Below are 27168 nucleotides of genomic sequence, written 5' to 3' on the forward strand. Positions count from 1 at the left end.
TATTGAGAGCTTTTCACATGTATGTTTGCTTGGGCATATTCTGGGAGAGTGATCAAGTAGTTAGATTGATTCCTTCCAGATCCCTAGATTACACCAATGAGCTTTCATGCCAATTTTTAAATCCCTTTTAAGGACCAAGCTCACACAGAGCTATTCCACCTTTGAAACGAGCATGTAGAATATCTGTAATAAAAGAATTGCATGGTTCCAGATATAATTTGGGATGTGCCTATATAATTGGCACATTGAAATTCCACAACCATACAAGACTGTACAGATTACATCCCCCTTTTTAAACAGGGAAGGAGGAAATGTAAAGTTGCAGTCAAACGTATTTAATGTTCTTCCTGTAAGTTTCCAACACAGATTGACATTTCACTTCCTCATTAATTGGCGAGTTTGAGGGCAAGTGAGGTGTAAGTTTTAGAACTTGCCCTGCACAGACCATTCAACTGTGTCACCTTCATAACTCCCCCTTTCCCAACTGTGTCCAAAGCTAGCAGATAGCTCAACACTGGAAAATGTTTCATAGAGAAAGTGTCCTCTTCCTTTAGGAGCCTGAAAAGGTTCTTTCAGTATGGCTTTCTCAGTCACAAATGCATTTATAATTAACTTTTTTCAGCTGATCAGTTAAACATCTGGCAGTTACTTGATTGCAAAAACTTAAAACCATTGCCAATCCTAGGAATAATCACAGCTTTTGTGCCAAATTGGTTTATTATATAGTTTTTGTGCTTGAAAGAATAGTTGAATGAAAAATATCTGGACATCATGATCCTATACCTTAGATAAGGGGTGGGGTCCGTGTGGCCCTCTAGATGTTGGTGGACTGCAACTCCCATCAACCCTAGCCAGCATACGTAGTGGTGAGGGACCATGGGAATTGCAGTCCCAACATCTGAAGGTGCAAGATGTTCCCTATCCCCGTTTTAGATACAGTGGCAGGAACAGAGGGCAGGGTTTCTTATTGCTGCAACTGAAACTGCATCTTGTGGTAGGCAAATGGGGCAGAGCTCATCTCCACTTTTCTTCTTAAAAGTGGTTTTTAAAAGAAGGTTCTAAAACTTCACCGCTAGAGGCAGGGGAACTTTACTAAAAATCAAGGTGACAAGTTGTCTCCTCTTGAGGGTGAATGAACAGGTGAGCTGAAATCTGCGCACTGATGTAGAGCAATGTGGGTAGGTTAAGAAAGCTAAACTTGTTCATTTTTATGTACATTTGCATCTGTACATTTTTGTAGATTTAGGAATTGCAGCATTCCACACAATTGCCTTAAGAAGAGGCAGTTGATCTAATGATGCTTCCTTTTATAAGATGTCCCTGATAATTTCAAAAGGTGGCAGGAGCCTGTCCATGTGAAATATTTTCCCCCACCTCAAAGTTAACCAGATCTCTTTCCTGGCGATAGAACCTTGCCCATGCTTCCTAAGCTAGAGCTGTATGAAATTACAGTCACATAGATAGAACCCAAAGTAAAATGGAGCTTTATTGCATGGAGGAACTGTTCAGCCACACACTCAAGCCTCTGTTGGCCTGTTTGTCAGAGAAGGTTTATTGGGGAAGGCAAGAGGGCAGTGCACATCTCACCATGTTTCATATTACGCTTCAGTGTTGATTCTATTCAAGTGGATTTATCTAAAGCTTCCGCAGCTTAAACCCTGCTGTGCACTTTTCTGTGGCATCTGGCTGCTGAGTCAACCTGAGCAGGAAAACTCTGAGGAGCAGGATAATTGGCTCATCTGACAAAAGAACTGTATAAATATCCTTCTGCAGCACGTGTATCCCTCAGGTTAGATACCATCCAGTTAAGAGTGGTATATTCCTGTCATCACGAATGTCAGTGATACGGTTTTACTCTTACAACCTATCCTCATTGCAGTTGCAGAGGAGAGCCCTAAAGGGGAGAAGTGCTGAGGGTATAAAGGAAACTTTCACTCCATTAATGCCTACTGGAGCACACTGAAACAGAAGCTATTTGGAGCTGCTGGAAGCGATGTGGAGTGGAGCAGGGCACGTTGCATGTTTGAGACAGAGAAAGAGAGATTCTGTAGTGTTTGTTTGCTTTGTAACTCCGCTCTTCTTTTAGAAAACTAAAGAGTGGCTTATGTGGGGCTTGTAATAGTCTCCCATTCAGGGTTTAATCTGGGTCCACATCTGCTTAGCTTCAATAATGCTACAGAATTAATGGACTTGCAGATCATTCACTGTGCTCACGTTGCATAGGATTTTGTGACAGCAGCTAGCATAAATTGCTTTTTTATTTTTTTGAGGATTGGCTAAATAATGGACTACTGGTGGCTGCTAGCTATGATAATCACTTTTAGATATAGTAAACCTCTGTTAAGATCTACATGAGATCCATCTGTGTTCCCCAACTCCAGAGCTGAGGTGGATAGTGATCAGGGACAGGGCCTTTTTGGTGGTGGCACCTTCTTGTTTCTAATTTGTTTCTAATTTGACTAGCACCAGGGGAAAACACTTCTAAATAGCTTCTCATCTGATAGACTGGTTAATTGGATGGTACTGTTGTTTACCGTGAATTTTAAAAATGATGCTATGCTTTTATTTATGATCTAGTTTTTAACTTATATTGTAAGATACCTTGGGAATCACACTGAAAATGGGGGTATAGATATCTTAAATAAATAACCGGCCTCTGACTATCAAATGCTTAGGATCAACAGGGAATGCATATCACCACCATGCCCTGCTTATGAATCTCTCTCGAGGACAGGCTGCTGATCTAGGTGAACCAGCTTGGCATGTCATATATTTTTAAGATATTGGAAAGATGCGCATTATAATACACAACCCAGTGAAGCCAAAGTACCCTGATTTACATCAATTCTGTGTCATGAACAGTGGTGAAATGCATTTTGATCCTCATCCTATATACCTATAGATCCATATAGCTAAAGTGGTGCAAATGATGGTTTGCACCATCACAGCTCCAGTGGCATTTTATGATCGGCAACAAATGGCTAATTCTAATGCTAATTCTGTCTTTCACAAAAAGTTACTCACCTGGGTACTTCTGCTCATACAGTGGGTGGGGGGTGGGTTGGTTCTCTGATTGACGTTATTGCCCTCTGCAGTTACACCACTGCATTGAGTCCCATTGTGGAAGGTTCCCCCAATAGTTAGGAACTGCAATGAGGAGGAGAAGGCAGGAAATTGCTGTTACTCCTGCAAAATTCCACTCACAGTTCTTAAGATTCAAGCTGCTTTGAATCTATTTCTATCTCACCACATCTTGCACTTGAGTCAGCTTAGTAGTTGTACATAAAATACAAAAGCCTCACAAAATCTTAAGTTTATTCTTTCACAATCTGTTATGCGTATATGTATAAACTTTTAGAGCAGTATCCAATGCAAAGCTGCTGCTTAATATAAATTACATTGTGTTCGCATAAACAACCTCTAGTGTGATGCCAGTAGTTGGCACTACAGGTTTCCCTTGTTGTTTAAGACTTGTAACTTCCTCCCCCCACTACAGTGTTCAGTGAAAAACTGCCGCACAGCCTTCCATGTCACTTGTGCTTTTGACCGCGGCTTGGAGATGAAGACCATTCTGGCTGACAATGATGAAGTCAAGTTCAAGTCCTACTGCCCAAAGCACAGCTCTACCAAGAAGCCAGATGAAGAAAATGAATTCACCAGCCAGGAGACTGAGAATGGGACACAGGATAGTTCTTCTCCTGCTCACATTGAGCCCTTTGACAGCATGGATCAAAATCAGGAGGAGGCCCACAGGGTCAGCGTTCGCAAGCAGAAGCTTCAACAACTGGAGGATGAGTTCTATGCCTTTGTCAATGCTTCCGAAGTGGCAAAGGCTCTGCAGCTTCCAGAGGACTCTGTAGAATTCCTGTATCAGTACTGGAAGCTGAAGAGGAAATCGAACTTCAACAAACCTTTGATCACCCCAAAGAAAGATGAAGAGGACAATCTAGCCAAACGGGAGCAGGATGTTCTGTTCAGGCGACTACAGCTTTTCACCCACCTCCGGCAGGATTTGGAGAGGGTAAGCTGCTGTGTTCCTTCACAGGTGTGGAACGCAGATTTTGTTTTGGTGGCCTAACCAAGGGCAGAATCCCGACGCTTTAAATGCTGTAGAATCAGGTGCAAAATTTCTGATGCGGTTTTTAGGTTCTGTGCAGCTGATAGATGCACAGGGCTTTCAGTCTATACATGTGGCCCTGGGATCTGGGCCCACAGAGTTAGCCCCCCGCCCCGCCCCATTCCGCGTGATTAGGGAAGAAGAGTCTTTAATTCTGCAGAAAGCCTCTTGAGTTGAAACCTCAATTGTACTACTGCCTATCCAGCCTTTCCCAGCCTGGTAGCCTCCAGATGTTTTGGACTACAGCTCCCAGGATTGCTGACCATTGGCCATGCTTACTGGGGCTGATGGGAATTGAAGTCCACAACATCTGGAAGGCACCAGGTTGGGGGGAATAGGCCCCCTTTGCTTCATTGCAGAGGTGTGTATTGCATGATAGGGAAGTGATGAGCAGGGATGTTCATCCACACTCTTGATGCTTGCTGCCTCCCACCTGAGACACACATAGCAAGGTCAGGGTGGGAGAAGCACATGTGATAAGTGGGCAGAATTGTGGGCTCAGTGGTGGACTCTGGAGCCAGACACGATCTGCTTTAGCAAGCTTCCCAAGTCACTTCAATGGAGTGGGCACCTGTACGAAAACAATCCTTTGGGCTTGTGGGGCTCTCCCCTTCATTAAAGTGAATGGGGAAACCTTTGCGGGTGAGAGAACTTGGTGTGTGGCTGAGAGCTCCTATGTCAGCCTTCCCCATCTGGTGGCCTGCAACTATGTTGGATTACAGCTCCATCATCCTCAGCCAGCACAGCCAATGGTTGTGCTGGCTGGGGATGGTGGGGGTTGTAGTTCGATACAGCTGCAGGGCGCCAGGATGGAGAAGGCTGTCCCATGCTCATGAGTGGGGTGTCGCTCTGATAGCTTGTGGCAACTACTACTCAGTTGTGTTGGGCAGCTGATGTAGATTCTTGGGGCCTATTGATTGAGTGCAACATGAACACTTCCTTGGAGGAGGTTGCACTGGTCCAAAAGCTGCCTGCATGCTTGATTGTTGTGGGGTGGAACTTGTTTTGAATGCCAGAGCTTAGATCTAGAATGTGCAAAGTAGCAATATTGAATACAGATCCTTTGCACTTGTGTCACATGCTTTTCCTTCAGCACTGAGTAATCATAGACAGCCACACATCTTTGGGATTGGGCGGGGGTACTAGAGTCAATCCCCAAGCACCGTCCCCCATTTAGAAATAAACCACTGCAGTCGCTAAGATTTTTTCTTCAAATAACAAGTCACGATTTTGTTCAAGAACCACAATATTACATTTTTTAAAATTCTTCCGATTCCTGAGGATCTTCTTAGACAAAGAAGCTTGCACACTTGGCCATTGTCTTTTTCAAGGCAACTTCAAAATAACGTATACATTTCCCTTACATGAGTCTCAGTAGCAGTGCACATTTTTATGGGTTTTTTTTAGGTTCGGAACCTCACATACATGGTGACCCGACGGGAAAAAATTAAAAGATCTGTTTGCAAAGTCCAGGAACAGATATTCAATCTCTACACAAATCTTATGGAACATGAAAGAGTTTCAGGTGAGATCTGTTGTCTTCTCTTGTTTCTGAGCTTAGCATGGCAAAAAGTGTTGACATATTGGTCTAGAATTGGAATTCATGCTGTAATATTATACTGCAGTATAATACATTTTATTGGCTCACATTTCTTATATTCTGACTTTGCCTTCTTTGCACCTGCAAACTGGAGGAAACCCAATAACCAAATCTTTAATATTTGAAAGGCTCTGATAACTTCTCTGATTTAACTGAGGGTCTTGAGGATGGCTTTATTAAAAATTTCTTAAAAATCATTGTTGGTAGACCTATTTATATTACTTGCCACTTGCTGGCTCTTTTTATATTTTTGGATTGAGATTATCTGCTCTCCCTCACAAACTATATTATGCTACACTTTAAGCTTCTGCAGGTCAGATGTGTTAGTTTTATCAATCCACACCTTTCAACCTGTACGTCTTCCTCTCCTCATAGTACTGCTTAATATAATTCTCTATATGTAAAGGAGGGGTGGGGAACTCTTTGTCTGTTGAGGGAATGTGAATTTCAAGCCCACAGTGGTTCCCTCACCTCTCCCAGGGCTAGAGAAAGGCAACCAGGGATTTCCAACACTAGAGAATCACTGATTGGAGGGAACCGTGGGGATTTCCTCTTCCAACACTAGAAAATGGTTGCCTTTCTGTCCTTTCTCCATCCAGGGACTATTTATTTTATTTATTTATTTACAATATTTGTATACCGCTCCATATCTAAAACAGATTTCGGAGCGGTGAACACAAAAGATAAAACAGTAAAAGAATAAAAAGATTAAAACACCACTTTAAAAACATGCTTTTTAAAAAACAATGCCAACAGAAACCATTACTGGTCAATTAAGGAATGCCTCCTGGAACAGTGTTGTTTTCAGGAGGTGCCAGAAACAACATAGTGTTGGTGCCAGCCTGACGTCCGGGGCAGGGAGTTCCAAAGAGAGGGGGCCACCACACTGAAGGCTTTCTCCTGGTGGACTCCAATCGGGCCATAGGTTCAGTGGCCCTATTCTCTTTCCGTGCGGGGCAGGGGCAAGAGTGGTCATTTTGTGGCTCTCTCTGTACAGAGAAAGGGATGTGTTCTGTGCCTCTGCAGAGAGAAATGGACCCCTATGAAGTAAGAGAGTGGGGCTTTCAGAAGGAGGGGGATGGGCCCAGCCCTGACCCTGGAGGGTGAGCCAGAAGTAGGGATGGAAGAGAATTCCACCACGGACTGAAATGAGGCTGGATTCCAGAGAATCCGACCTCCGGATTCCACGGCGGAATGGCTCCACTTACCTCCGGCTTCAGAGGATTTCGCGTGGAGCGGCACTCCGGCTCCCTATACAAGGTGATACGCTAATGATGGCTGCCATTAGTCCATTGCTGGGAAAAATACTGATGCAGATGGCGTATTGTATGCCACTTGCAGCTGTAAAGCACTGATTTTGACCTAAATGCAGCCGTAAATGGTTGCAATTAGGCCAAAGTCAGGGTTCTACATCTGCAAGTGGCGTCCATTACGCTATTTACGTCTGTATTTTTTCCTGCGATATACTAGCCTATCGCAGGGAAAAATACAGATGTAAATAGTGTATTGGACACCACTTGCGGCTGTAAAGCCCTAGGTTTGACCTAATTGCAACCATTTACCGCTGTATTTAGGTCAAAATCGATACGCCACCCATTAGCATATCGCCTGGTATAGGGAGCCGGAGAGCCACTGCGCGAAGTGCCCCAGATGTGGAGCAGCTCCGGAGGATTTTGAGGGGCTTTGAGTGGCACGGATGGCCCCTCTACGAACCCCCCCCCCCGACCGGAAAGTGGAGGATTCGTACATCACTAGCCGGAAGGCTCAGAATCCATCCCTGGGTACAAAAGAATTCACCCTGCCCTATTAATTTATTTCTATACTCTCTGGGTGATTCACAACAAATTAACCAGGGGGTAATCTGTCAGGGGCTGCATGTCAGCACTGGGTGTAGGGCCCTTTTCTTCTTTCCATTCTGATGCTCCCTTCTCTCTCCCTCCCCATCCAAAGGGCTGCTGTGGTGGCGGGGTCAGATTGCTCTTGCCAGAGGTCTCAACTGACTGCTTGCAGAGAGCTTTTGGAATTAGGCTGAAGGCTACAGGTTAAAGCACACACTGGCCAATTTGATCTGTTTATAGTCCTTTTCTTTATATAAAAATAAAATCACCTGCTATTTATATTTATACTCTATGTAAGACTGAATGTAACTACCTGCCAATTACTTTCCTCCCACATTCTTTAACCTCCATTATGTAGGTCTCCCATTCTTTATGAGCCTTCTCCTTTTAACTAATATCCTGCCTATTGTCTACTTAAGGCTAGAACTTTTACATACAAGTATTTCCAACATGTTCAGTTTGCAGATTGTTAAGCTATGCACTGGTTGGTTTAAACGAATTCTTATTTCGGCATTCATCAGTGTAATCTAGCTAACCCTTTCATAGCCACTTCTCACAATTCCTTTTGAAATCGAGCATATTAAATGCATTTTTTGTTCAGCTGGTCCTCTACCTAAAACTGATTAAACTCATTCAGGATCACTTAACCTTATGAATAATTATAGATGAATATGAATAATATAGATTTGTTTGTATCTGTACTGTCCTTGCAACTTATTATCTACAAGTCCAATATAGCATTTCCTCTTGTAGGTTGAGTGGCAACTTAGTAAAGTAGTTAAAATATATTTATATCCCACAGACCAAGCTAAGACCAAGTCAATGTTTAATTGGCTCACTTAAAAAACTGACGTTACATTTGTGCAGTGAGTTTAGTGGTTTGTTCAGTTTTTGTCATTTCAGTGTACTTGAACGATTTTATTTTGTTTTCATTGGTGCTTTACCTAGTAGCAGAGCAGGGAGAAATAGGAAAAAGGTTCTATACCCCTTTTCCCTCTTTATTCCACGCCTCAAGTTGACAACTGTGTTTTAGGGGAAGGCACAGTTCCAAAACCTAAATAATCTCAAATGGAAAAATTGAGTCATTTTAATGAAAATCAGTACCTTTTGTTAAAGTAAATATATGTTACATGTCATTTAATGTTCTCTACATGGATAATACTTCCATTTTCTGTTCTGGATTATGAAACAAGCTATATCACCCCCCCCCCACACACACACACACACTTCATTTGGAAAGTGTTTTTGTTCTTTCTTATAAAGCAAGGGGCATAAATGTCGTAAGACAAACAGTGCATCCTCGTTCACTACACTTAACCCCCTCTTACAAATGGTTGACAATTTGACTGTCTTCAGCCGTAATCGAAATTCATCAAATGCCCAAGGAGAAAAATACAACCAAGAGAACTGAGCTCCGTGAGTCTATTATGTTAAAAATGAATTGAGCTAGAAAAGTCTGCCTTTTATCACATTCTTTAAACCTGAGTGTCTTGCTCTGACAGGCAAAGTGCTCTGGAGACAGTCAGAAACTAAATGGAATGACGACCTTTCTTTAATGTGGCTTGCCAGTCAGAAAGTGCTTTAAAAGCACAAACCCTGAAGAAATAGGTAGCTGAGTTGTAACTATACATTCTTCAAAGGCAGGAGTGCCCATTCAGCAGGAAACTACTACAGCTGAATGACCTTCCCATTTCAGTCATTAATCAGTTACTCCAATTTAGCAGCCCTAAAATCCAGTTATTGAAACTTTGGCACTAGTGTTTTTTTGCCTGTGGTGCTGTTGCAACATCCTTGCACTGCTGGCTTAACACCATGTTTGGTGAAGTTGCACTGATGTGGCCGTTTGTATGCCCTAAGAGGGGGGTTTCTGTGTGCGCAATATGATCTGGCTGCTGCTGCATAATGAAACCCCCTAATTAATCTACTGATCTACGAATTCCTATATTGTATAGGAAGTCATTGGATGAGGCTGCGAGTTCAGTTTCCATTTAGTATCTGTTTGGACAGGTGTGTACAGGTTGGTTGTAACATCTCAGGCCAAAACTATAATGTATCGTGGCCTGCCAAATCCTTGACCCTTGCTCCCTGTTTCTGCAGTCCCCAAACAGGTAGCAAAACTAGGCTGACTGAATCCCTGGAGGGCTGCCATACAGGAGTCCTGGGTTGCGTTCAGTTTAGCGGGTCACAGATTGCGCAGGCCCAAGCTCGAGTAATCCTGTTAATCAGCAGGCAGACTTCAGTGTGTGTAGGTCTGTGTCCCCCCCATTTTTTTTACAAGATGTGTTAACTGTAAACTTGTTTGGATTATAAGCTTAACTACACCTATTCTAAATCTACACGAAGTCCCATTGATTTCAACTGGAACCTCAACAAAATGAAGACAATCCAGCTGAAGTTCAGCATTGGAAAGGCTTCCAATTTCAGTGACAGAGCGAACTTTGTCCACTTGAAATGAATGGGATATAGACAGGCTCATGTTCCACTGAAATTAATGGGACTCTTAAGTACATAGATAGGTAATTAAAGGCAACAGTTCTAAGTATGCATAGTCAGTAGCAAGTTCATATTAAATCAGTGGGACTTCCAAGTAAGTACACTTAGGATCTGATCCTGCGGACTGTGCCTTTGACTTAAATATGGTTTAAGCGTGCCTGTCTTTTGCTGGATTTTTCTTCATGGATAAGCATAAGATTACTGTCTACCCATGGAGAGGACACATTGCAGGTGAAGTGGCCCCAACTGAGACAGCTGGAGTGCTCCAGCTGTCTCAGTCAGGGCAATTTCTCCACACACAAGCTGGGGAAAGCTGACATAGTGAAACCAGTGATTTGGACAGGGATCAGATGACATCAGGTGTGGCCAGGTTGGGGGAGCATTCTTCCTCCCACTCCAAAACTGTTTCCCACCCCTGGTGTACCCTAATACTGCTTAAGTGTTGCAGTTGGATTCTAACCAAATTCAGTAATTATATTGATTAAATGAAAATATTCTCACACACAGTATGTCTGCACAAAGGCAGACAACTTCTTGCTTTTTAAAAAAATATTCAGATGATATTTTATCTGCACAGTTATCCTCCCATGTAACCAAATAGGAATATAGAGATCAGTCTCTGATATGAAGGGACATGGACTTAAAACAGTGGATTTTTCAGAGCCACAAGACCCTAGTAAAAATCCTGCCATTAATTAAAATGGTTGACACAGGCAGCTGACATGTTCCATTTCAGCCTCCCCCAGCCTGTGCCCTCCAGATGTTTTGGGCTTCAGCTTCCATCAAGCCAGCCAGCATGACCAATGGTCAGGAATCCTGGGCATTGTAGTCCCAAACATCGGGAGGGCACCAGGTTGGGGAAAGCCATTCTTTGTTCTGTAACTGGTATCCCATGTTTCTGTTGATGATATATCAGCTAAGCTGCTATGTTTTAGCTGTACTACAGAAAAACCTTTTAAAGAACATATAAAAAAGTAAAAATGGAGGGTTAGATCCAGACTGATTTAATTGAACTTGTCCTTATGAAATCAGTGGGACAAGTTAATCATGACTTAGTTTCCACTGAAATGAACGGGGATGTAAGTGCAACTTACTAGTCTGGATCCAAACTAGGGTTTTTAGAAAAGAAAAGGTCATGTCAGACACAAAGCTCAAAAATAGCTGCAACCCGCTTCAGATAACCATGAACCCATTTGTGTCTTTCCAGGCATGACTTCCTCGTTCTCCTCTATGGAAAGTATGGTGCTCTTCAACAGTTCACCACTGGACCCAGATGCACCTAAGATAGAGGATTTGAAGTGGCATTCAGCTTTCTTCAGAAAACAAATGGGCATGTCGTTGAGTCACTCTTTGAAAAAAACACAGAAGAGAGAGCGAATGAGGAGTAGCTCTGGGCATGATGACAAACCTTTATTCAAGCAGCCCAGCCAAAGGGAAGGCCTTGCAACTCATGGTAGCTTTTTTAGCTTTGAAAAGACCTTTGCAGAAGCACAAATTGGATCAGCACAACAGAAGAATGGGGTTGTTACAGCAGACCACAGGAAGAGAAGAGACAATCATTCCCACTGTGATGTGATGAAGGTAGAACTGAAGGAGAAACCTCCCAAACACAACCACAGACCCCTGAGATCCAACGAAGTGTCTCAGAGGCAATTAGAAAACAAAAGGGCTGTGAACCACCCAAGTGGCAGGTCAGCGCCTGGAACCCGGAGAGATATGGTGCCTAAATGCAATGGATCCTTTTTCAAAATAAACTATAACCCGACTCCAGTTAAAGTGCCTACGACACCCAGAAGCCCTGTGAAAAACTGGGGAGGATTCCGAATTCCAAAGAAAGGGGAAAGACAGCAGCAGGGAGAGGGGCAGGAAGAGGCATGCCGCCAAAACTTGAACTGCCCTTACTCGGGCCTGGGTCGAGTTTCCCCTAAAGACAGGGCAAAAAGCAACCTAAAGGTGGACAGCGAGAATGATGGGTATGCCCCTGATGCTGAGATGAGTGATTCAGAAACCGAGATGGCTGACAAGAAATGCAGGCAGCAAAGGCTCAGTTCAAACAGCACTATTCCTAGAAGGACAGACATTATTAGGAGAAGCATCCTTGCCTCCTGACTGGAGAGTGACACACAGTAGCAGCACTGGAGTCAGTGAATCCCCAGCCTGGAAAAAAAACCCACTCTGCATTATTTATTGGTGTGACAAGGAGGGTCTTTCGACATGGCTACAAGATCAACCAACAAAACCTGTTTTCCCTGGGCTGTAGAAATATGTTTACGTGCACTTGACTAAGAATTTGCCGTTCGCCCACCCTCATGTTTGTGAGGTTTGAACCTTCTTTATCTGTGGCTGTCCTGAAGAAATCATCTGAGAAATTGATCTTGCAACTCCAATTGATCAATAGGCTGAACACTAATTAACAAATAAAAGAAAAATCAAACACTCGATGGGAATAGATTTTGGGTGGGGAGATCCTGGTTTAGGCAGATAGCACTGAGGATTTTCCTCTGTCCCTGAAAAGCACAAGCTGTTAGTACACAAGAGGATAAAGAGTTAAATATGGTGGTTATAACCACCCTGCACTGCTTAACCCATTCTAAATTGTCACTTTCAACAAGCTGCACTAGGACTAAGTCCTAGTAGTCTGCAATTTTTTGTTGTTTTATAATTCAGGGGGTTTTGGCAGCTGAAAACCTTTAAAACCCCAGAAGAGTTGTCATGCCAAGTCTAACAAGCAGGTAAGAACTTACCATGACTACTACATACCTGAAGGGATAGAACCAAGCTGCCCAACAGTAAAAACAGTAAGAGCAGCACACACTGCTATTCTGAAGAGAGACTAAGGAGTGGATGAAAATGACACAGCTCCCCTAATTTGGGTGGGTGTCTATGTCTTAAAGTACTTTATCTTGTTCTGAGAAGGAAGGTAGGTTTGTAGCCTGCTGTATTTTGCTGGCACCTACCCATCTGAAATATGATGACAATTCAAGTGGGAAAGACTGAGCATATCTACACTGCAAATATGAATAGGTTTTGCTGTCATGGCTCACTTCCTTTCTTCCTTCCCCTCCTGGAAATTGTAATTCTGTGATGGGTGAGAGATTTTTCAGCAGACTTCTCAGCACATCATTAGACTACAGTTCCCATGGTCCCTTGGGAGAAACCATGACAAGTAAAACATGTTGAAATTTGCCATGAAGATATGCCCACATTTCTAAAGGCGCTGGTCAGCAGCCTTTTCCAATGTGCACTAATGGTATGTGTTGGGATATGCAAGTTTCTGACACACAAGGGTTACTTTAAATACAAAAAAGAAGGATGTAATAAATATATATGTATATTTTTTGAATAAAATGGAAAGGCAATAAGATGTACATTCAAGCCAATTTAACAACATGATTCCACGATACGGATTAGATTTGACCAAGAAGGAGCTTGTGTTCTGGTTACATCATTAAAAAAATCGCAATAACTAGAGAGACTAAGCCATCAGCAATAATAAGGTGAACAGGTCACTAAGAGTCTATTTTCTACACCCACAAGAGTACATCTATAATACACATAGGTAGTTTTAGGCTGCTGTAATTTTTGGGACTCAACCTGGATATAAAATCAGACATAACCTAGTTATAAAAGTTTAAGCAGCAGTAGTGTTTTGTTTTTTTTGTTTTTTTATGGACAGCCCTCCTCCTAATCCATCAACATTCAGTCACTTACCATATATTCTCACTGTAGGCTCTTCTCTAATGAGGTGTGTTTATCTATATGAGAGGTATGTTGAAACCTTGCAATTTGACTTAAGTCTTCCAGGGGTTTCAGCTGAGAACTGGATTGCTGCTGTACCATCTTGCTATGCAAGTTACTGAATGATCAATACTAAATTTATAGGTGGGGAGACTTACACAATACATTTTTCATACATGCAAGCAGTTATTATCCTTGGGTAGAAAAGTGTAATGTGTGAACCCATGAATCATAGATATAATTAGCAGCAATTCCCATGATCATGTAATCTGGGAACCAGCTTTCAAAATTCATCTCCACTTGCTCCATGACTTGGAAATGAGCTGTGGGCTCACACAGTCCCTCCTCTTCCTTTGCTACTCTTTCAGTTTCTGGTTGAGTGCTAACCACGCTAGGCTCTTATCGTTAGTGATTGCCTTCCAAACTAGAATCAGAAGCCATAGTTTGATGTGGGTTTCCGATCGTTGTTTGGAAGGCAAATGCTAACTATAGTTTAAGGATTCAGATGTCACAACCAACAATCGTTCGTGCTAAACAGGAAACTGAAAGGGGACTCCTGTGCAAAAGGGGCAGGGGGAGGAGAGAGTGCAACTCTGCCGCCTGTTGGCGATTCCTAAGATTGTTGGAGGATTGTCTAAATTGAGCCTTAATGTGTATGTAATAGCCCTAGTCCAGTAGCTGCTCTTTGCACGCTGGGGTTGTGGTGCATGCACAGAGCTCTGTACAGGCAGGGATTGTTGCAAGTGCTTCATAGTCAGGGAAATTCTCCAAAATTGAAGTGAATGGAACAGCCGTTCCTGTACATCTCTGTATTCACAGTGTAGTCCATGCATACATAGCCTTTGGGTCAGGATGAATAGAATTAACAAGCAGGTTAAGACTTTTGGGCCTCAGTTCTAAACATGATTAATATTTTATGATACTACTGGAAAATAAAATGAGTTAGTTTTAAAAGGCTTTATTGCTTCTGATTAAACTACTCATATCTTGCAGGTATGTTGACCAGGTTTGCTGCTTTAAAAGCAGACATGTTCTTGTTAAATATAGGAAAAGAGGGATGTGATGAATTCACTTTTCAATACACTAAGTGTTTCAGGTGAGGGTTGAGTGAGTTAACCTGCCCTGTAGGGAGTTGTTCATCAAGCCATAGAAGGAATAAACTGAATTTGATTCTGAGTAAATATTCAATGTTACGACCAAGTATGAAAGAGGTATCAGATAACATTTGCACTATTAGGAATGCTAGCATTTGTGCAGAAAGAATGCCTTATCTGTTTTGCTCCCCACCATGTTTAGGTTAATAAGCTTTCTGATATTTTGAATAATGCTGAACCAAAAATTTTAAAAAAAGGAAAGAGAAAAATAAATAGCGCTTTCCCACATCCTCTAATTGCAGAAGGGAAAAATACCAGTATGACCAGCTGTATAAGTTTCATACCATACTTAATATTCAATAAGGGAAGAATCATAAATAAAGCAGTAATCTTTATCTACCACTGCGTTCATTTTGTTGATATGGAAACAGTTGAAATTTCTTGTTAACCATCACCTTTTCCTTATGCAGACTGCCCAAGAAATCCCTTTGATTATAATTGGTGTACTACATTCAAAATGTAGGCTAAGAAACACTTTTGTAATATTGACTGGAATGCTATCTGTTAGGTTCTGGATGCATACACATACACCAATCTAAATGAATGAAAGGTTATACATGTCTCATATGTACAAATCTTAATTATTTTAAAAAAATGAAAAAAACCTGTCATTACATTTGTAAAACCTTGTACAGAGGATTTTTCACTATGTGCCTAGCTTTGGTGTCCATTTTGCTCAAATTTGAAAACAGGTGCATGATAAAACAGATAGAATCAGAAATAAAGTATATGTAGAGATGACTATTTTATATTACATGGCCCAATCCTGTATTTATTTTCCTCCCCTTTTGGAAGTATTTATAAAGACCTAGTTGAAGATGGCTGTATTTTTTGTTAAAATATTTAGTAGAATTGTGCCTTTGTCTGTATGTGAATAAATGCTGTACATTTTGCAATACATTCTAGTGTTCTGGTCCAGCATCTATTCTATTAATTCCCAAGATTCCAGTTTTCTCCACACCATTAGAACAGGTACTCTGCTTGACTCATGCTTGGAACTCCTGGCTGGGTGTCTGTCCTCATGCCCCGTCTCCTGATGTTCCTGCCTGTTGGAATCCCTATTGTGACGTGAGAGTGCCTGACTTTCCTCTTTGCTTTTAGATGCAACTCAGCACTAAGGATTTCCCCTTTCTCCGTCTATCACAGCAGACTAAGGATAGGTAACAAGTCCCCTTTCTTTTCCTCATTCCTTATCTTTCAGCCCATTGCTCTCCTTCTCATTCTTCCTCTCACCTTCTCAACCCATCTGAGTATAGCTGCTCTTGGCTCACTGCCATCCCTTTGGTCTCCATCTCATTTTCCCTCCTCCCCATCCTGGGATAATCTTGAGTGACTCGTGCTTTATAACCACACACTCACAAGATGATTTTGTCTTCTATTGTCTTTTTTTCAGCTTGCTTTCTCTGAAAAGTCCTGAAATCTCAGCTCTGTTTCCCTTTCCTGGAATTCCCACAGTGATACTCTGCTATCTAAGCCAAAATCTTAAGTTATACAAGCAGACTCCTGTTAATTTGCCCAAGGTAGTAATTTTCTGAGCCAGTTCTACTGGATGGATAACAGTTTATACTGCAGTAGGAATAGAACCTGAGGCTGCAGAGGGAGGAGGTTCCTTAGGACCAAACTAAATTTATTTATTTATTTATTTATTCATTCATTTCATTTCTATACTGCCCAATAGCCAAAACTCTCCGGGTGGTTCATAAAAATTAACTAAAGACACCCCCACTCATCCATTGTTCCTGAAGGGCTCATACTCCTGACCACAGAATAGGTTTCTGAGATACACATATCTTGCACAACCATTATTTTTGAGCCTTGATTAGTCCCTATGTTAGACTAATAAAAATGTAATATTCTAAATTTTGTAAAGAACAGCTTTGAAGTAGTAATTGGTGTAATGGAGACATTCATACAACTACAACAGGAGTCAGAGAAGAGTCATTGTTTGAGTAGTTTCAATTGATGTCCAAGGAAAAATGGGCAAGAATGTTACAAATGTCATATTAACACATGTCATTAATTTTCAAGTAAATATGAACAACCTCTATTTTAAAAATGTTGGGTTTATTAACAGTGAAAATTATTTAACTTGATAAATCAGTTGTACAGTGGGAAAAAAGCATCCAACCTAGCAGTTAGATATTTTAGAAAGATTTCCTCTTTAAACCATAAAGGAGAAAACTTGATATATGGTATACTTATTTTTATACACAGAGAAAGGGAAAAAACTTTTCTTCTGACTTTGCTTTAATTCATTATGTATTCAGAATTTTTCTTCACAATAAACTAGACGGACAACTGCAAAAGATACATAATGAATTCTGTTGCTCAAGCAACAATGTCTGCCAAAATCAATCAATCAATCAATCAATCAATCAATCAATCAATCACATCACATCACTCTACATGATAGGTTCTAATGTTCCAATACTGCTCATCTTCATCAGTCTCAACTTATAAACTGCATGGAAGAACAATACATTATTTTTAAATATGTTCCAACTCTACCAAGGAGGCAGCTTTTTTCCTTTTCATGGTAATTGCACTGAGCTGTAATTTAAAAAAACAAAACAGTAATTAGTTTCGTCAGTGGGAATCTTTAAACTAATTGGATTATAGTGCGACCTAAGGTAGAGACAAGAAAAAGGAATTATCCTATGACCTACTTAAGGTATAAACGTGTTTCAAATGATTATGATTTTCAACTGAAAGTTTTCCATATGAAAACCACCACCATTATGAATACATGGAGAGGACTTGCACAGTCACAAGGTAACAGAACTGTACCCCATTCAAGCAACTTACCAAAGCAATAATTCCAAAGAACATGTAGAACTTTCCCACATACGTTTTGCCATTCATTCTAACAGAGGAAACTGACCTCTATATACTTTGCTGGGCATATGTGGATCTGATCCTGCTACTTCATTCCTGCTACTGGAATGAAGTGGGGGACTCCGTTCATAAGAGATCAGTGTGTCGATGGTAAATTTCTAATGTTGCATTCTTATTTTTCATCTATTTGTCAAATACTTTTAAACACCTATGATGGATCTCAATGACTGGTTATGCTACAACAATCACCATGAATTCATTGTGTGGTGATGGCAATTGCATAGAGAGGTACCCTAGTATCTGATTATGTAGTGATAAGACTTTTATCATGTTTCTGCAGCCCAAAGTGTGAGGTTTTGGAGGCACGAGAAAACTGATGCACAATTTTCTGTTACATGTGAGTGGTGGGTGCAATCTCCATGTGGTGTTTTAAGCTGCGACGTTATGGTACAAACATAAGTCTGAATCCATGCTTTGAAATCTATCCAGAAGGCCCAGATACCCATATTTTATTATGTCTTCTACACTATTTATAATCATATGCCTTAACTCCAATAGTTCCTGTAATTACTACTTCATCTGTTGAACCATTACTCCCATCCCTCCCCGCACAGAAAAGGAAATTCAAACTTACCATAAATTTCCATTCTCAGGGCTTCCAGAGTGGGGCAGTCTATATATTTGGGAAGCACCACCTCCTGATTGGCAGACAGGGCTCCAGCAAGAAATGACACCAAGGGAGGTGGGCTCCCCCTCAACTCCCAGACCAAGCCCGGAGCCTGGAAGAGACCCCTTAGCCCTAACAAATGAAAAGTATATACAAAAATGCAAGAAAAACATTCAATGGTACAAGTGCACTAACTGGTACACACTGAAGAAAGAGAAACATCAGGAGATCCCACTGGACTCAAGAGTTTCTAAGTTGGATGCTGATGATTCAGACATCCAAAAAAGAACAAACCAGAGGCTACTGGGTCATGCTTCTGCCTGATTGTCATGTTCAGATTTCTCTCTCTTTTAATGTGGAGGAAGACTGCCCCACCCCAGAACCTTTGAGAATGGAAATGTATGGTAAGTTAACATTTTTCTTTAGTGTTGCAGGGTGGGGCAGTCTATACATTTGGAATGTAGACAAGTAGTACAGCTCCAGGGTGGGATTATATTTTCTCATAGGCTAGACACAACCTTTCAGAAGACACATCAACCAAAGGCGGCATCAGAGAAGGCAAATGTATTGATGCAATAGTGCTTACTGTATGGGTAGGTCTTCAGATTTCTGTCCTATATGCTAATTCAATTGAACACAAGTTCTGTGGAAGTGCAGGACTTTTCGAGGAACAAACTGAAGTGCATTTCAGTGGGAAATGACTCCGGGACAGACTTAAATCTCCTATTCAAGTAGCCACAGAAATCCCAGAGCTCAAAGAGGACTGTCCAGCAGATATAAACAATATTTAGACTTTCTAGAATCCTGAGGAAACTTGAGGGCACTTTTAACATCCACATAGTGCCATTCTCTCTCCTGTCCAAGAGGAATTTATGCAGAAGGAAGGCAAGATCTCAGACTTATAGAACAAGTTAATATTGGAATTAAATGTAGCATATGTGAAGGATATATGAAAACTTTTCCCTGGTTGAATCCCAGAATGGCAGCTAAGGCTGACACCCATCCCTTCAAGGTATCTGTGCTGAGTTTATATTTATTAATTCAGTACTAACTGAACAAGTTCAGTTTTCGGATATACACTTTACCCATAACACCAATCTCCACTGAATGGATAATCACACTGTAGATCCTGAGTGGGAATCGCTGAACTAGATAGCTATGCAACTAGGGGCATATGTGTGCATGCACCAAGAGAAATATGGGGGTGCTGAAGTGTGTGTGCGTGTGCGTGTATACTGACGCTCAACACTTTACCTATTTTAATACATGGGAATAGAGAATCTAATCTTACTCATATGATAAGCCAGTCTACTGAAGTAATTTCATTACTACTATGCAGAATGCCTGAAAGGGTGGGAAAAATGCACCACCACTTTGGTGATGACCTTGCAGACTTCCTGTTGGGAGACTGAAAAAAGTCATGCCTCTGTAGTGAATATAAGTCTTGCAGTCCTGCTACCCAATGGATGGGAACAATTAGTTCCTTGCTATTATCCTGGAAGACCCAGAACATCAACCTGGTAGCCTTCAAGGCCAGCTAGCTGATGCTTTCTTGGATATCCCAGGCTGTCCTGGCCCCTAATGCTTTGCAAAAATGGAAGATATCAAACTTAAGGAGGCTCTCTTATGGAGAGCTGTGCTGAGCCTGGTTGGGAACAACCACGTAGTGATACTCAAACATCCTCTGTAGGCATGTTTGCTCTGAAATTTCAAGCTGAAAGGCAGAGGACCCTCTGAAAACAACCAACTGGCATCCAGACCAATCAGTCTTGTCAGAAGACTATCGTGCCTAGTGGCTGACTGGCATTATAAACTCCCCATGTGCTCAAAGATCTAGGGGGTCTGGATGTTGGCATCTGCAATATAATTTTGTTGTGAGTCCAGTATCTGACATGTCTGCATCAGAGGAAGAGAGGTCTCAGCTATATTAAAAGTGGAGCAGTAGTCTCTGAGACAGGCAAGATAGACCTGAATATCCTTCCCTGAACAAGACCAAAGGAGGATATTGTCTGAGTAGTAAAAATTCATCTTTTGCAGGACAAGGATCCCCATAAACTCTACAAGTTTATATAAAGTTGCTTGGGGATGAAAAGATAACTAGAACCTTCTGTTTCAGACATGTTTACAAAGATTTTGAGGGATCAACAGGTGCCACAGAGATCTGAATCCTGACATCACTACTGTTGCTCCAGGATGAGAACTCTGCCATCATCAATTTCTTATGCCGTGATGAACCACCTTAGGCTTGAAGGGGTTGGATATTGCCATTCTTAGGGGTCCCACTAAGTGAGCACTGCATGCCTCTGGGACTCAATTGGAAGTCAAAATTCTGTAGGAACTTGCCTCGAAGTCCAGCAGAAATCTAATGATAGGTACAGAAACCCAGGTCTAGGAAAACACAACCAAACTGCCTTTGTAATTTGTCTACTGCAAGGCATAGTCCTTGGAGGCAGTTTTGTGCACCACTAATCAGCTATTGTCTCTAGTTACTCCCATACGAGCTGCTAAGCAGTTCTCATTTTGAGGTCAGGAATCATCACTGTGAATATCTGGTTGATTTCATAAACCCCTCTTATTTCTTTTCTTCACCATGGAGGAGAAATATACTACTATATGGGTAGTATCTCTCTTTAGTTTCCAGAAGAACTTTAACTTTGCTCAGCATACAGTGGCGAGAAAAAAATTGTGAACCCCTTAGGATTGTCACATATTTCCAACCTAAAATGTTATTAGATCTTAATCTAACCCCATAATCCTAGATAAAGAACAACAGATAACCTGATTAAACAAATGACATACAAACATGATACTTTTTCAACATTTATTTTTCTACAACTGATCCAACATTCAATACCCATGTGTGAAAAAGTATGTGAACCTTTAGATTCAGCACCTGGTGGCATCCCCTTGAGCAACAATGACTTCAAGTGAGCATTTCCTGAAACTGTTGGTCAGTCTCTCACATTGATTTGGAGGGATTTTGGCCCGTTCCTCCTTACAGAACTACTTCAACTCAGTGACATTTGAGAACCTCCTTACATGAACAGCTCACTTCAACATTTTGATGGGATTTGACTAGGCCATTCTAAAACATGGAATTTCTTCTTCCACAGCTATTCTTTTGTAAATCTGCTTGTATGTTTAGGATCATTGTCTTGTCGCATGACTCACTTTCAGTTCAGCTTCAGCTCATGGACGGATGGCTTGACATTCTTCTCTAGAATCTTTTGATACACTGAGGAATTCATGGTTGTGTCAATGATGGCAAGCCGTCCAGGTCCTGAGGCACTGAAGAAGGCCCAAACCATCACATTCCCACCACCATGCTTCACAGCTGAGATGAGGTTTTTCTGTTCGAACTCAGTGTTTGTTTTTTTCCAAACAGACTGTTTCTCATCGAGGCCCAAAAGTTCTACCTTTGACTCATCTGTCCAGAAAACTTTGTTCTGGAAGCCTTGGGGAGCATCTATGTGATCTTTAGTGATCTTCAGACAGGCAGCGATGTTCTTTTTAGACAGCAGTGGTTTCCTCCTGGTTTTTGTTGTTTATTCGGTCAGTTGCTTCCGACTCTTCGTGACTTCATGGACCAGCCCACGCCAGAGCTTCCTGTCGGCCGTTGCCACCCCCAGCTCCCCTAAGGTCGAGTCCGTCACCTCCAGAATATCATCCATCCATCTTGCCCTTGGTCGGCCCCTCTTCCTTTTGCCTTCCACTTTCCCTAGCATCAGCATCTTCTCCATGGTGTCCTGTCTTCTCATTACGTGGCCAAAGTACTTCAGTTTTGCCTTTAATATCCTTCCCTCAAGTGAGCAGTCTGGCTTTATCTCCTGGAGTATGGACTGGTTTGATCTTCTTGCAGCCCAAGGCACTCTCAGAATTTTCCTCCAGCACCACAGTTCAAAAGCATCTATCTTCCTTCGCTCAGCCTTCCTTATGGTCCAGCTCTCACAGCCATAGGTTACTACGGGGAATACCATTGCTTTAACTGTGTGGACCTTTGTTGTCAGTGTGATGTCTCTGCTCTTCATTATTTTATCAAGATTTGTCATTGCTCTCCTCCCAAGAAGTAAATGTCTTCTGATTTCCTGGCTGCAGTCAGCATCTGCAGTAATCTTTGCGCCTAGAAAGACAAAGTCTGTCACTGCCTCCACATTTTCTCCCTCTATTTGCCAGTTATCAATCAAGCTGGTTGCCATAATCTTGGCTTTTTTGAGGTTTAACTGCAACCCAGCTTTTGCACTTTCTTCTTTCACTTTCGTCATGAGGTTTCTCAGCTCCTCCTCGCTTTCAGCCATCAAAGTGGAATCATCTGCATATCGGAGATTGTTAATGTTTCTTCCAGCGATTTTAACTCCAGCCTTGGCCTCATCAAGCCCAGCACATCGCATGATGTGTTCTGCGTACAGGTTGAATAGGTAGGGTGAGAGTATACAACCCTGCCATACTCCTTTCCCAATCTTAAACCAGTCCGTTGTTCCGTGGCCTGTTGCTTCTGTCGTTATACAGATTCCTCAAGAGGCAGACCAGATGACTTGGTATCCCCATACCACCAAGAACTTGCCACAATTTGTGATGATCCACACAGTCAAAGGCTTTAGAATAGTCAATAAAACAGAAATAGATGTTTTTCTGAAACTCCCTGGCTTTCTCCATTATCCAGCGGATATTGGCAATTTGGTCTCTACTTCCTCTGCCTTTTCTAAACCCAGCTTGTACATCTGACAATTCTCGTTCCATGAATTTCTGGAGTCTACCTTGCAAGATCTTGAGCATTACCTTACTGGCATGTGAAATAAGTGCCACTGTTCGATACTTTGAACATTCTTTGGTGCTTCCCTTTTTTGGTATGGGGATATAAGTTGATCTTTTCCAATCTGTTGGCCATTCTTGTGTTTTTCAAATTTGCTGACATATGGCATGCATCACCTTGACAGCATCATCTTGCAAGATTTTAAACAGTTCAGCTGGGATACCGTCATCTCCTGCTGCCTTGTTATTAGCGATGCTTCTTAAGGCCCATTCAACCTCACTCTTCAGGATGTCTGGCTCTAGCTCACTGACCACACCATCAAATCTATCCCCGATATTATTATCCTTCCTATACAGATCTTCCGTATATTCTTGCCACCTTTTCTTGATCTCTTCTGCTTCTGTTAGGTCCTTGCCATCTTTGTTTTTGATCATACCCATTTTTGCCTGGAATTTACCTCCGATGTTTCTAATTTTCTGGAAGAGGTCTCTTGTTCTTCCTATTCTATTATCTTCTTCCGCTTCCGCGCATTGCTTGTTTAAAAATAATTCCTTATCTCTTCTGGCTAACCTCTGGAATTTTGCATGTAATTGGGAATATCTCCCCCTATCACTGTTGCCTTTTGCTTTCCTTCTTTTTGGGGCTACTTCCAATGTCTTAGCAGACAGCCATCTTGCCTTCTTGGTTTTCTTTCTCTTTGGGACATTTTTTGTTGCCGCCTTCTGAACAATGTTGCAAACTGTCCATAGTTCTTCCGGGACCCTATCTACTAAATCTAGTCCCTTAAATCTATTCTTCACCTCCACTGCATATTCATTAGGAATATTCGTGAGCTCATATCTAACTGATCAGTGGGTCTTCCCTATTCTCTTTAGTCTGATTCTAAATTCTGCAATAAGAAGTTCGTGATCTGAACTACAATCAGCTCCAGGTCTTGTTTTTACCTCCCATTAACAGCGTTCTTGTTCAGTCTTTTTTTGATCATTGAATCACGAACGCTCACATTAGGTAAAGTGAGAGTGGCCTGCAGATCCTTGGATAATACTCTGGGGTTCTTTTTGATTTCTTGGATGATGTGCCAGTTTGTTCTTGGAGAGATTTTGGTAGGACGACTGCTCCTGGGTAGAGTGACTGTGGTCTTGAACCTTCTCAATTTGTAGATTATTTGTCTGGCAGTGGATTGGTGGAGCCCCAAATCCTTAGAAATGGTTTTCTAACCCTTTCTAGACGGATGAGTAGCAATAACTGCTTTTCTGAGGTCCTCAGAGATGTCTTTTGATTGTGGCATGTCATGCTTCCACACAACCGTATGGTAAAGACCAAACTTACAAAGTATCTGATCCTTTTATAGGTTGGGCCTCCCAAACTCACCCCTGAAGATTTACCTAATTACCTAAAGACCTGATTCTAATTATTCCCTTTAACTGAGCTGATGCAACCAGCGGTTTACTTACTATTGCACATACCCTAACTCTTAAGCATTCATTGTTTGCCTAATTTATACATTGTTTTATTTCACACGGCACAGAATTGGTTAATATAGAGTTGGATATTTAGAAAAGGACTGGTTTTGATTCACAAAGGCTATCACGGTACAACTAGAGAATTTCCATAATTGTCATTAGGGTTCCCAAACTTTTTCTCACCACTGTAGCCCTGGCAAAAAAGGAAGAAAATAAGAGACATCCAAGTAAACATTAGTAACACAGATAAAACCTCTAAGGGATAAGGGAACTATCTAGTTTTACAGTATTTCTGAGGCCATTCCCCATGAGGAGGCTATGCCTCTAGCAAATACATCCTCTGAAATGTCCATCTTAAGAACAAAATAAAATTATTTTGAGGATTATGTTATTTAGCATAGTTATGTCCTTTGCAATTTATTTTTAATCAATGTTTATTGTGAATTTTAACCAAACAAAACAAACAAAAACATTAAAAAATAAATAAAATAAAAACATAACAAGATATTCTAAAATTCTCAGTTTCAAATATTACAATATTCTAAGGAGATAAAAAGAGAAAAACATGGTAATACATAAACTTCAGTAAAAGCAGACTAGATATCCAAATATAAGTTCACTTGCAAGTTACGCCTATATACCACTCTTTCAAATGTTGCTAGTGTTGTTAAGTCTTCAATCCATTGCATTATAGGCGGTGTGCTTTTATCCTTCCAGTATTGTAGTATCAGTCTTTTAGCAACCACAAGGGTGTGAAAGATCCATTTATGCTGGCCATGTGTCACATTCCAAAAAATAGGTAAGTAATTTAAGAGAACATTTACATCAGTAAATATTAAAGAGCTTTCCAATACAAAATTTATCTGTATAATAACTTCCTCCCAAAAGGAGGCAACTATTGGGCATTTCCAAAACATATGAATAAGAGAAGCACTGACCACATTACACCTCCAACAATTAGCCGAAGTTTACAAACCTTTGTTAAAGAGATGTTGTGGAGTTCAACAGACCTGAAAAAAAAGTTTTTGCTGAATAAGGCGTAATTAAGATCCATAGAAATATCCAATACAGATGCCAAAATGGCAGTCCATTGATAAAACAAAATAGGTCATTCCAATTCCCTAATCTATTCCTGCTGTAAACCACATGTATCATATTTGTTCATTGATAATAAGTATTTATAAAGGTCAGCTTCAGTAAATATTTCCAGTAATGAAGGAGACTCCGAAGAAGTAAAAGCAGCAGGACTGAATCTAGATACTAACCAATGTTTCAACTGCAAGTACAGCCATTCTGCTGTAGCAGAAAACCAAATTTATCTTGCAACGTTTTAAATAGCAAAAACTCATCATCAACACCCACTAATTGATCCAGGGTAAAGATCCTTTTATCTGTCCTGGTCCGCCATAAAAGCATTTTCTTTCCAATTCTTAAACTTGGATTTCCCCGTAAAGTCAATTTGGTGTGGGAAAATGGGTCAAACTGTAATTGGCATGATATTATACGCCACACATCTCTGACTGCCAAGATTGTGGAAGCAGCTCTGTCTGCCTAAATATGCTCAGAACCTAATGCCATCCATTTAAAGAGAGGCTCCAGACAAGAAGATTCCAACACTGACCAAGGTGGAAAATCAAATCTGAGTGGAAAAGACCAAAATTTAGTTGTTGTTCAGTCGTTAAGTCGTGTCCAACTCGTCGTGACCCCATGGACCACAGCACGCCAGGCCTTCCTGTCCTCCGCTCTCTCCCGGAGCGTGCTGAAGTTCACATTCATTGCATCGGTGATGCTATCTAGCCATCTCATCCTCTGCCGTCCCCTTCTCCTTTTGCCTTCAGTCTTTCCCAGCATCAGGGTCTTTTCCAGGGAGTTTTCTCTTCGCATTAGGTGGCCAAAATTTTTGAGCTTCAGCTTCAGTATCTGTCCTTCCAATGAGCAGTCAGGGTTGATTTCCTTTAGGATGGACTGATGTGACCTCCTTGCAGTCCAGGGGACTCGTAAGAGTCTTCTCCAGCACCACAGTTCGAAAGCATCGATTCTTCGGCGCTCAGCCTTCCTTATAGTCCAGCTCTCACAGCCATACATTACTACTGGGAAAACCATAGCTTTGATTATGTGGACCTTTGTCGGCAAGGTGATGTCTCTGCTTCTTACTATGCTGTCTAGGTGTGCCATAGCTTTCCTCCCAAGGAGCAAGCGTCTTTTAATTTCATGGCTACAGTCACTGTCTGCGGTGATCTTGGAGCCCAAGAAAGTAAAATCTGTCACTGCTTCCATTTCTTCCCCTTCTATATGCCAGGAAGTGATGGGGCCAGATGCCACAATCTGAGTTTTTTTCATGTTGAGTTTCAAACCAGCTTTTGCACTCTCCACTTTCACCCTCAACAAGAGGCTCTTTAGATCCTCTTCGCCCAGCAAATAAGGCCAATGGTGTGCAACTAGATCCAGAAAACCGAATCTGCCTTTGTTACCTGGAAGTTGCATGCTTTTCAAAGATATTCTTGGTGGAGAGG

At 41.4% G+C, this 27168-nt stretch overlaps 2 protein-coding genes across 16 annotated transcripts in view; one reads left to right on the forward strand and one right to left on the reverse strand.

Annotated features, from left to right (window-relative positions):
- The window catches only part of JADE1 (jade family PHD finger 1), a 100703-nt gene extending 84863 nt beyond the window's left edge, over nucleotides 1-15840 (forward strand). For all 8 annotated transcript variants that reach the window (XM_084856025.1, XM_084856022.1, XM_084856021.1 and 5 more), the window contains 3 exons: nucleotides 3497-4021; nucleotides 5525-5642; nucleotides 11256-15840. In XM_084856025.1, the coding sequence (XP_084712151.1) occupies nucleotides 3497-4021; nucleotides 5525-5642; nucleotides 11256-12157 (1545 nt within the window). In that variant the 3' untranslated portion in view covers nucleotides 12158-15840. The remainder of the gene's footprint in view (nucleotides 1-3496; nucleotides 4022-5524; nucleotides 5643-11255) is intronic.
- SCLT1 (sodium channel and clathrin linker 1) overlaps nucleotides 12306-27168 on the reverse strand; it is a 105061-nt gene continuing 90198 nt past the window's right edge. For 5 of the 8 annotated variants that reach the window (XR_014792067.1, XM_084856030.1, XM_084856036.1 and 2 more), the window contains exon 22: nucleotides 12306-17490. Coding sequence is in view for 6 of the 8 variants with exons in the window: in XM_084856030.1 (XP_084712156.1) it covers nucleotides 17428-17490 (63 nt within the window). In the remaining 2 variants the exon portion in view is untranslated. Of the gene's footprint in view, nucleotides 25666-27168 lie in introns of all 8 variants that reach the window. The other 3 variants (XR_014792066.1, XM_084856034.1, XM_084856033.1) reach the window with 3 other exon arrangements.

Source organism: Heloderma suspectum, chromosome 5, assembly GCF_057233095.1.
Source record: "Heloderma suspectum isolate Gila_16-S chromosome 5, 16-S_ref, whole genome shotgun sequence".
Taxonomy (NCBI): Eukaryota; Metazoa; Chordata; class Lepidosauria; order Squamata; family Helodermatidae; genus Heloderma; species Heloderma suspectum.